Below are 11,281 nucleotides of genomic sequence, written 5' to 3'. Positions count from 1 at the left end.
AAAAAACAACTCATGGATTTTGAAATACCCTCTAAGTCTTTTGTTTAACCCTTCCTTTATCTCCCTCCTAATCTACTTTATCACACTAAACTTCAACCCCTAAGTAGTTTAGATTCACTAAACTACTAACTATTCACTAAACTAGGAAATAAATTCTAATAGGTAAGAATGTAATATAGAAGCAGCCTATGAATTTATAATTCATTGTTGTAAATTTATAAAATAATTTAATGAACCTACCTCTTCTTCTGTTCCTTCCTAACCTTCATTTCTCAGTTATTTTTTACTGGCTAAAACCTGTAGAAACTCATGACTGTAAGATTTCATTACTTTTAGAGAATACACTATAGTACATTTACTATAAATAATTCACACCATACTACACTTGTCAAAAGGAATGAACAGAGTATATATCATGGTACAGGAGCCTTGATTTTTATTGTTTTTGCTCACTTACTCACTAATTCTCCAACTCCAGTTCCCTGTCATTGTGAATTAGAGTGCTTCTGCTGTATACAAATATTGTATTCTGGATAATTAGATATTGGGAGAGGAGCCTCTCTAAATTACTTTAACTGGTGTCAGTACCGAAGCAAATCAGAAGTTTTTAGTCCTGTTTCTGGTTTGGGTTATTTTCTGACCCTAAACAGCCTGACATAAAGGAGTGCTTTTCTTTGTCAAAGGCAGCCTTTTCAAATCTAACTGCCAGACACACTATTGAGCTATGTGTTCAATTCTAATTGGCTGAGATCTTTTCAATTCGGCAGTTTCATCTTTAATGCAATGGATGTAAGATTATGTGTAGGTCTTTTCAATGGGTTTTCCATACTGGTGATTAGGGCAGAGGATTTAAACATAACCAAGCTGCTGGCTATTTCTTCTAGCCAATTTAAATTGATTCATACAAGTCCTTTGTACCCCAGGGAAAGGGCAGAACAAATCCAAGTGAGTGAGACAGCCATCACTACACTTTCAGAAATAATAGTAGAAAAGAAGGGGGTGGGGGTAGGGGATGACTTGGAGAGGAGAAACACTCTAAATACTGTGAAATTGGAACTTTAAGCAGTCGAGCAGAGAAATACTGAAACTTAACCAGTAGGCTTCAGAGTAGAATCAAGAGCACCAAGAAAATTATTTCGAAGATTGATTCTGATCTCTTTAGGTTAAAAGGGCTAGGCAAATAGAAAGTGTTCTTCATTTCTGATTCCACAGGAACTCATAGTGGGTAAACTCTTGTTTTGAAAATATTCCAAAAGAGACTAGACAACTTTTCCAGAACTCCAAGACATCCTTGAATGTACTATATCAGAATAGCAAAAGGATAGTTAGCTAAAATTTAGTCTGGGTCTGTTAAAAAATTTGGTTTAGAACCAAAGACACATTCTGTTGAAAAAGACTCCACTGTCTTTCTCTTCAGAGTGTAGAGTAGGATGAGCTATTCTACTGAAGCATTCAGAAAAATATTCCTTTTCAACTCAACACTGCTTGTTGAATCTCCCTTATAGTTTCTCTCTCCTGGGATAGCATATGGTACATGGTAAAGCATAATGAAACCATTCCTATATCACCTCTATTCTAATAAGAAGGATCTCTATGCAGAGTTTTACTGCTTCCTCAGCTTCATCTCCAAATTGTTCAGGAAAGTTTTTAGTGAACTATATCAGTTAATTTGGCAACTCTCTCTCCAAGGGAGAAAGGGAAGCATTTCTTTATCAATGAAAACAGAAACTGTTCACTGTTGACAGTATCAACAAGGCCATTTCAATCCTTTCCGAATACATGAAAACAGTGCAACATTTCTCCAGCAAGAGAAAATAGCAGTAATTTCATTTTGCTGGTTTGACTTGCTTTGCCCTAGAACATATGTAAAATATCCATATGTCTCCTGGGTACTAACATTCAATTTGTTAAAATTCATAGTAATAATGGAATCCAACTCTGATGCCTGGCACATTAGATGAACAAATAAAGGTGACAAATATGGCATATGTTGCAGAGATCAGTGGGCAAGTCCTCTAAAGCATTTTTGCTGTGGCTTGGCAGGAAATCTTAGGAGTTTATACAATGATTCATTGTTTTGTAAGGTGTGGAATTCCACAAAAAAATAAAAGTAAAGCCAGTTTTCAACTATCACTCTCAATCAACTACAAACAAACAAAGTCAACCCCTGTGAAGAGATAGCTGCAGCAGCAATTTCTGAGCTGCCTTCCGGAAGACTAATGCTTTGTAAACAGTCTTACTCTGAAACTCACATTTCTTAAGAGATGCTGTCTGAGAATCACTTGAATAAATGTAATGCTTTGGGTAAGTAGAACTTAGTCAGGCCTCCTAAGGCTTCAGAATATTTAAGATTTTCCAGCTGATACTTAAAATATCAAGCTACCTAGAATTATTTTTTAACACAAAGGAGAAATTCTTTGTACCTAACAAAAATGCAATAATATATCCATCAAAAGAAATGCACAGTATACATGTATATGGATGTTCATAGGACAGTATTTTTAACAGCCCCGAATTGGAAATTATCCAAACGGCCATGGATAGCAGAATGAATAAGTATATTGTGATCTAGTCACAAAACATTATCCTATGAACAATAAGAATAAACAGTCTACAACATCCTGCAATAAGGATTAATCTCATAAATTGTTGGCCAAAAGAAGCCAGACACAAAATAGTACATACCTACCACTGCATTCTATTATATAAAGTTCTCTGAAAGAAGAAAAACTATGTCAGAAGGCAGTGTACACTCCTTTGGGGAGAGATTGAAAGATAATGTAAGTGGGGCTTCTAGGGTACTGGTCATGTTCACATTCACCATTTGTGTTCAGGGTAGGTTCAGGTTGTAAAAGTTAACTGAGTTGTGCAGAACAATATGTGCAAAGGCGGATATACTTGTATTTATACAATACTCAAAAAGTAAAAACAAAAAGATAGCAGATCTATAACTGTCTTATTATTTATGATTCCATGTTTATTATTTTGTCTTTATTAAAGTAACTCCTATGTCATTTTTTCACTAGTAGCCTTCAGATCTGTATGTTTTCCCTTTTTGTTTACATGCTTAAAATGACTCCCCATTTCCATTGACCAAAATCAATCTCCCTTTTCATTGATGGATTTTCATATCCTACTTTAACCAGATGAGATTCAGATAGGTTCAACTTAGTAGGCTAAGAAATATTATAGCTTAGTATGGCCTTATATGTTTATATCATTAAAACAAAGAAATATATTTCTTTTCATACTTTAAGCATCCTAAAAATGTAGTCATCAAAGTTAACATAATAAGTAAAATGTTTCATAAAAGTCTTAATTATACAGTATTCAGTCATAACTACATAATTTCAATTATAGCAATACTGTCTCATCTCACCTGAGGAATCTAAACACCTTAGGAGCTTATGTGCATATGCAGAGCTTACTTATGATGTACAATATGTCTTAAATATCAATAACAAAGATGGTGTTTCACTTCTGAATGTCTCTAGTTACCTTTCCCTTGAAATAAAGAATTTGTTATCAATCATCTTTATTTCTGACCTACTACAAAATCTACCACTTATATCACTACTAAATACTATTAGGTGCTTATTTTGTGCAGCCACTGATCTAAGCAATTTGTGCATATTATCACATTTAATATTTACAATCTTGTGAAGCTGGAGTTGTTACCTACATTTTGCAATGAGAAAATGATCCTAGAAAGATTAAATAATTTACACAAGGTCAAAAAATACGACTTGATATAAACCCAGGTGTTCTCACACCAGATCCCAAGTTCTCACTGCTTTGAGTTCAAATAAGTTAATACCTAAATACAAATCGTGGCTCCCTTACATTTTTCTAGCACAGGCACTATCAACAGGGTTTACTCTGACATACTCCTGTTTTTCTTTATATTTGTTTGTGTTTTAAAATTTGAATCCACATCAAAATTCCCCTAAAAGAGAGATAAAGATCATCTCTAATTCCACTCTTCTATCATTTCCTACCACAAGTTAGCACCTAAAAATGCAGTCGCTCATTCTCTTTTTCAGTGTATCAATACTGAGAATGCCTTCAGCTTATCTGCAGTGCAGGAGTTGGTTTCTCTAATGATGGTCTATTGGTCTCTGATCCAAATCTCCAGAGACTCAAATACAATCTACAGAAGAAATGAGCATGTACATGTCTTGAAAGCAAAGGAATTATTGATGCATTGACATAATCTATGCACACAGTTCAATGTGTCACTATAGAGATGCAATGATTAAAAATATACCCTTTTCATAAGCCCACATCAAACATGTCTGCTCATCTTTTTCACCACTAGACCTGCTGGGATCACAAGCTACTAGATTCATATCAGCTCCATTATCCAGTAAGAACTGAACCAGGCGAATGTGACCATGGTAGCAAGCAGAGTGTAATCCTGTAATAGAAAAGAATAAAAGGATGAAAGGAGAAAGGAAGAAAACTACATTTTGATTTTCAAAAGGCAGTTGTCACCACATAACAACATTGTTTTCAGAGACAGAAAGCAATGGTTGATATATCTGATAATGAATTAATTTTATTATGGAGGAAACATACAATAAGCAAAAGAAATATTCTATACTAGTCAATCTATATAGACTGTATTTTGCTCAGAATTATTTTTTAGTATTTTTACACCTACAGTATTATCAAGAATGAATGTTAGTATCTTTATAGAAGAAAAAGAATGAAAATTCTCAAGAATTATTTTCAAAGCAGGGTAGCATGGTCAGTCTCTGGTAAAGACCAGAAGAGATTACATTGACTATAGATAACACAACCGTCAAGCTGACCAAAATTTAATGATTTTTTATTATTACTATTTACCATCAATGCTAAATGGTGTCAGTTGATAACAATATCCATCCTCACTGGGGTTGACCACAGTCAGGGCTCATTCCCCCTTGGCACACCACTGTTCTAGACCATTGATAAGCACCTCAAACAAGGGATGTTCTCACCCCAGTCATACCTGTATGGCCATCTCTTCCTTGGTGATTGATATTTACAACATTCTGATCAAGAAGAAATTTAACCAGATCAATGCTCTTTCCATAGGTACAAGCACTGCAAAAGTACAAAATAAGGAAAATAGAAGACACTTCTATGGGCTGAGTGGTGTTCCCTCCCAATGCATAGGTTGAAGCTCTAATTCCCTTAACTCCAGATTCTGAATTCATTTAGGGATACTGTATTTAAAGAGTTAATATGTTAAAATGGGGTCACTAGTGTAGGTACAGATCCAATAAAACTGGTATCTTAATAAGAAGAGGAGATTATAACAGATAATGACAGTCTGAGGGATGGATATGTGAAGTCACAGTGTGAAAGTAGCTATATTCAAGTCAAGAAAAGAGGTGGAGGCTCCAGAGGAAGCCAACATTGCTGACATCTTAATTTCGTACTTGTAGCCTCTTGAACCATGAGGCAATACATTTCTGTGGTTTAACCTATCTGACCTGTGTGGTAGTTTGTTATGGCAGCCACAGGAAAAAAATACAGCCTTGATTAACCCAGGAAAATCTAGATGCTGATGTGTAAATAAAAGTGCCAAACAGACAAAGAAGGGGGGAAGGAAGGTAAGAGGAGAGATACTAAAAAATAAGTAAGCACTATATGAAAATGGTAAATAAAAATAAGAACATACAGTGATAAAATCTTGAAGATTTTCAAATCTGCAGTGAAGTAAAGAAGTTTTGTAAAATTTATAGAACTTTTGAATCAAGTATTTCCTGTGTTATTAGTTCAACTTTAACCTAAAAATTATTCTGCATGACAATGAAATATGAAATTCAGGAGAATCCTGAGAGCTATTGTCAAATCAGATCATATTTTGAAATTATTCCCTAGGAAAACTGTCAAATGTCGGAAGAATTCCTTGACCAGAAGGTAAGATCTCATAGCTGTCATTTTACTATGGGAGCTTTGGTTGTGGACTCAAAGTCCAGAAATCCTCCATATACTAGCCAGAGTACTTGGGACAAATCCTTAGACTTCTTGAATTTTATAGTTTTCACACCTGTTCTACAAGATGATAGATAATACCTCCTCAATACCACATTGTTGCTGAAATTCCAAGTGAATTAAAGCTTATGGAATCACATTACAAGCTGGAAAGGATGTCCATGATCTGCTCTTCTCGTTGGGAGAAAAAATTAATATAGTTAAGGACCTAAAGGAGATATGATTTTTATAGATAAAATTTACAACCAAATTTGTTGAACTATTTAATTGAAATTCTAATTTCTACTGTTTACTGAAAAAGCTGATAGAAAAAAATATTTTGTGTAATGTAAATAAATTATGCCTAATAATGACTATTAGCTTTTATTCATTGACTAGTAATTTTCACAAACTTTCTTTTCCTATAATTTCCCTCATACATCTGCTTTTTGTGTTCACTAGCAAGATTCTACTTCCAAAGCCTGGACAGCTATGAGGTATGTCATAGGTGACTGGAGGAAACTAATATGAAGCAGAGCCCCATCTAATCATGGCTAATGGAAGTGTGCAGGGACTTGGTTCTAGAAAAAGAGGTAGTTCATAGCATAGGATCTAACTATTTCCTCTTCCTGAGATGGTGTTGACCAAGTCATATTTGTTTAATAAATACCACTCATCTTTCATACATCTTCTGAACTATTGCTCCCTCTGCAAAATCTTCTCATGAACAAAGGCAGATCATTGCTATCTCTTCTGCTCCTTTGTCATTCAGTCTTATGGCATTTGTCCTTCTGCAAAATCTTCTCATGAATAAAGGTAGAATCATTGCTGTCTCTTCTGCTCCTTTGTCATTCAGTCTTATGGCACTTGTCACATTGTATTATGGTAATAGACACACTTTTTTTTTTTTTTACCAAAATCTCATGGCTCCTTTAAGGATGAAAGATATCCTGTCATTTTAATGTCCCTTCTAGCATCAACACAAGGCAGATCTTTAATAACTCTTCTTGGATAATTTAATAAATAGAAAGTAACCATCTCAGTGCAATATATCATGCCATTAACAATTTTCATTGTAAATATGACCCATAACACTACATATATAACAGTCATTGTCTGAAGTACTTTATTGTTTATTTTCAAAGTAACTATTTGCAGAAAATGATAAATTATGAATATATGCATACATGTGTGTAATTTATGTGTGTATATATGTTTGCATATATACATACATATGTATTATGTTAGTAACTTTCCATTACTGTGATAAAACTCCTGAGAAAATAACTCTGAAGATGAAAAATTTATTTTGGATCACAGTTTCAGAGATTTCAGTCCATGTTCATGTGGCCCCATTGCTGTGGGCCTGCAGAGGCATAACATTATGGTGGGGAGCAGGTGAGAGAGCAGAGTTGCTCACCTTAAATTAGCCAGAGGGTAAAGAAAGAGAGAGAGAGAGAGAAAGGAAGTAAATGGAGACAAGATAAACTCTTCAAGGATTTACTCCACTTCCTCAAACTATTCCCTCCCTCCTAAAATTTCCACCACCTCCAAATAGCACCTCCATGTTGAAGGTTCTAGGCCTTCAACACAAGAGCCTCTGGAGGACATTCCAGATCCAAACTCTAACAGTCTATCTCCATCCCCCAAAGCTCATATCCTCTCATAATGCAAAATGCACTCAATCCATACGCAAGAGTCCCCATAGTTTTAGCAGTTACAGCATTGCTCAAAGAATTATCTAAATCTTAAGGCAAATTCTTAGCTGTAATCCATATAAAAGTAAGAAATCAAATTATGTACTTTAACATATGATGACACTGGGTAAACATTCCCATTCTAAACAGAAGGGATGGATTACCAAGGAAGAATCAGACCATAGTGACAATACAGCCCAGTAAGTCAAGTATTGTATCCTATAGATACACATCCTGCATCTAGGGTATGTGATGGTAGGAAGTGAATTCCAAAGGTCTTAGGCATCTGCCTTACCGTTTGCAACAGACATGGTCACTCTCTTGAGCTGCCTCTGCTTGTTGTCTATATCTTTGCTCAGCAGACATTCCACATTCCTGACATCTCTAATTTCCTGGGGCTTCTATTGCAGCTTTTTCTTTACTCTTCATATATTGCTCTACCAGGGACTAACACAGGGATTCTGAACTTTCACACACTGCCTGGCTTCCCAGACTCCCTTTTGAAATCTGAGTGACTCCACAAGTCTTGCATTTTGTATACCTGCCAAACCTGCACCATTCAGATGACACCAAGGTCTGCCACCTATGCCATAGCTGTAGCAGGTACCTGAATGATTAAGCACAATAAAATGTATCCTGGGGAAATAACTTTGTAGGTATCCCAGTATGAGACGGGGGCCTAGTTATACATTCTCAAAGCAAAGTCTTTGAAAGTAGTTTATAGTTTTACACCCTTCAGCCTCCAGTAGGTGGGTGGCATCAATTCCTGAGAAGCTCTCAATCTACCTTTCTTATCATACTGGTACAAAGTACTTGAGTTCTTTTTAGTAGTGCTAATCTCTTTAGCAAGAACACCTTCCTTGGCTCCATTTTTACGTATGCTTATTTTTTTGCCAAACTACAAACTTTAAAGTCCTTTTTCTCTGCTTTTTGCTCCCAAATATTGCTGAAAATCTTGTGTAAAGCAGTTATAAATACCCATGCCACTACCTTTATGCTGTGTTGCCTTGAAAAATCCTCTGCCAGATAAACTATTCCATTACTTAAGTTCAACTTCACACATGTTCTCAAGGCATGAACAAAATGTTGACAAGTTTGTTGCCAGAATGTAAAACACATGTTCTCTAGTTCCATTCCCAGTAGAATCCTCTTTCTCATCTAAAACCTCATCACTGCCCTTACTATCCACATTCCTCCTAGCATTCTGGTGTTCTGAGCTCACGTCAGAATTGTCTATTAATTTCTCCTCACAATGTTCTAAGCTTTCTTCCTCAAACATTTCTAAACTTCTCCCAGTAACCAATTCCAAGCATATTGTCAGGTATAGTCAAAGCAATGACCCACTTCTCAGTATCAATTTTCTGTTGTTTATATTTTTATATAAACAATTTTAAAAAATGAGAGATTTATTTTGTCTCACTGTTTCAGTCCATAGACACTTGATCCCATCACTATGGGCCTATGGTAAGAAAGAACATTATAGAGAGAACAATTTGGCAAAACAGAGTTTTCTCACCTAATGGAGACAAGGATGAAGGAAAAAAGCGGAAAAAAAAAGAGAAAAAGAAGGAAAAAATAGGAAGGAACCAGGGACAGATATACCCTTTAAGGAAATGCCCCCAGTTTCCTACTTCCTCCAAACAGACTCCAATACCTACATTTTCCTTCCACCACTTTCCAATAGCACCACAAACTGGGAATCAAATTTGCAACACATGAGCCTTTGGAGGGCATTCTAGATCCAAACTATAACATGCGTGTACAAAGTACTTGATAAATACACACACACTTATGCACACATGTACACACAGTGTATGTATGTATATATGTATGCATATACATATACTTTTGAATAAGTACACATATAAAAATAATAACAGGATAACAGGGCTGGGGTGGTAGCTCAGTGATAGAATGCTTGCCTAGCACATGTGAAGCACTGGGTTTGATACTCAGCACCACATAAAAATAAATAAGTAAAATAAAGGTACTGTGTTAATCTATAACTACAAAAATAAAATAAAAACAATAACAAATATATAAGTGATTATTATGTGCAAAGCACTGATTTGTAAAAAGAAAAATTTGTATTCATAGTACATTTCTCGTGTAAAAGGAGTTCCTTTTATAAGTCTGTGCTTACAATAAAAAGAATAAAAATATTAATCTGTTATTCCTAGTCACCACAGGCTTACACAAAATAAAACAGTTGGGTTCATACTTTTAACTCACTTCACAAATCTCATATAGACAACCTCCTGGAGGTGACAGTCACCCTCTGATTGCAGTTGGTTCCAATTCATGTGCATGGGGTAGCAAAATGATTTGAAAACTAGCCTGAGGTGTCAGCCATAACAGGCATGACCTAACATGGAAAGAGGATACCAGTGATGCGTACATATCAGTTCTGCCAATTTTCCCCTTCAGGGACAGATCCCACTGATCCATTTTGACTGAGGGTATGATCTGAAGAGTTTTTGCATCTGTTCTGTTACCAAGTGTATAGAAAACAAACAAAACATTCTGGTACTAGAACATGAAGATATGCAAAAAGCACAGGATTTTAAGTTAGGCATTTTAAGTTAGACATTTACTACATTATTTTCTAGCCATAAGAACCTTTGTCAAGTTATTTTGTTTCCTTGAGTTTCAATATTCTCCACCTTTATAAAATGGGTTAGGAGAATTAAATAAAATAATAGATATAAATCATCAGTCATATAGTCACTTCTCCATAAATGGTAGTTTTCTTAACTTCCCTTTTGGCCAATTTCTGTGATTGATTTAAAAAAAAACAACATTTAATTCCATGTGCAATTTAATAGGTTGAAGTTTGATGTAGAAGCCTAAATTTAATTTTAGTTTAGTATGAACAAGAGTCACCTTATTTATATTATTTATCAGTGCAATACAAACATTATGAAAACAACAACTTAGTCCCAGGTACCAATTGAGAGGTTGCAAATTATCTAAGAAATATGTAATATGTAGTTAAATGACCTTATATTCAAGATTTATTACATTCAAATTACTATTATTATTTTTATAGCAAAATTGCAAACTTGAAAAATGAAGGCTTTAAATTTTATAAATCTTACACTTTTGTTTTAGATGTTTTAGGGAGCTGCTTTGTCTCTGAATTATTAGCAATTTATTTTCCTCCTTCTTTGTTATGGTTTAGATAAGAGATCTCCCTCAAAAGTTCACTTGTGAGACAATGCAAAAAATTTTGGAGATGCTTTATGATAAAATTAACCTAATCAGCACATTAATCCACTTGAATGGATTAACTGCATTATAAAAGTAGGCAGGTATGGTGTGAAGGAAGAAGTAGGTCACTGGGGGAGTGCATTTGGGGTTTATATTTTGTCCCTGGTGAACAGAGTGCTCTGTCTGTCTGTCTCTCTCCTTCCTGGTTTTCATACCCTGAGCTACTTTTCCTCTGCTACACCACTCTGCCATATCTGCCTCACCTCTGGCCTAGAGCTATGGAGTTGGCTGACTACGGACTGAACCTCTGAAACCATGAGCCAAAATAATTATTTCCTTCTCCTCTATATTGTTCTCTTGAGTCTGGTCACAGTGATGAAAAAGCTGACCAACACTTTTTTTTTCTTTTA

The 11,281-nt window shown here is 35.2% G+C and overlaps 1 protein-coding gene across 7 annotated transcripts in view; it reads right to left on the bottom strand.

Annotated features, from left to right (window-relative positions):
- Nucleotides 1-11,281, bottom strand: part of Tnni3k (TNNI3 interacting kinase) — a 282,551-nt gene that overhangs the window by 170,455 nt on the left and 100,815 nt on the right. For all 7 annotated transcript variants that reach the window (XM_015490511.2, XM_048814077.1, XM_048814072.1 and 4 more), the window contains 2 exons: nucleotides 4,994-5,088; nucleotides 4,268-4,417 (listed from right to left, as the gene is read on the bottom strand). In XM_015490511.2, coding sequence (XP_015345997.1) covers nucleotides 4,268-4,417; nucleotides 4,994-5,088 — 245 coding nt within the window. The remainder of the gene's footprint in view (nucleotides 1-4,267; nucleotides 4,418-4,993; nucleotides 5,089-11,281) is intronic.

Source organism: Marmota marmota, unplaced genomic scaffold, assembly GCF_001458135.2.
Source record: "Marmota marmota marmota unplaced genomic scaffold, marMar, whole genome shotgun sequence".
Lineage (NCBI taxonomy): Eukaryota > Metazoa > Chordata > Mammalia > Rodentia > Sciuridae > Marmota > Marmota marmota.
Note: the sequence above shows the minus strand (reverse complement) of the source record. Positions and strands in the feature narration are given on the sequence as shown.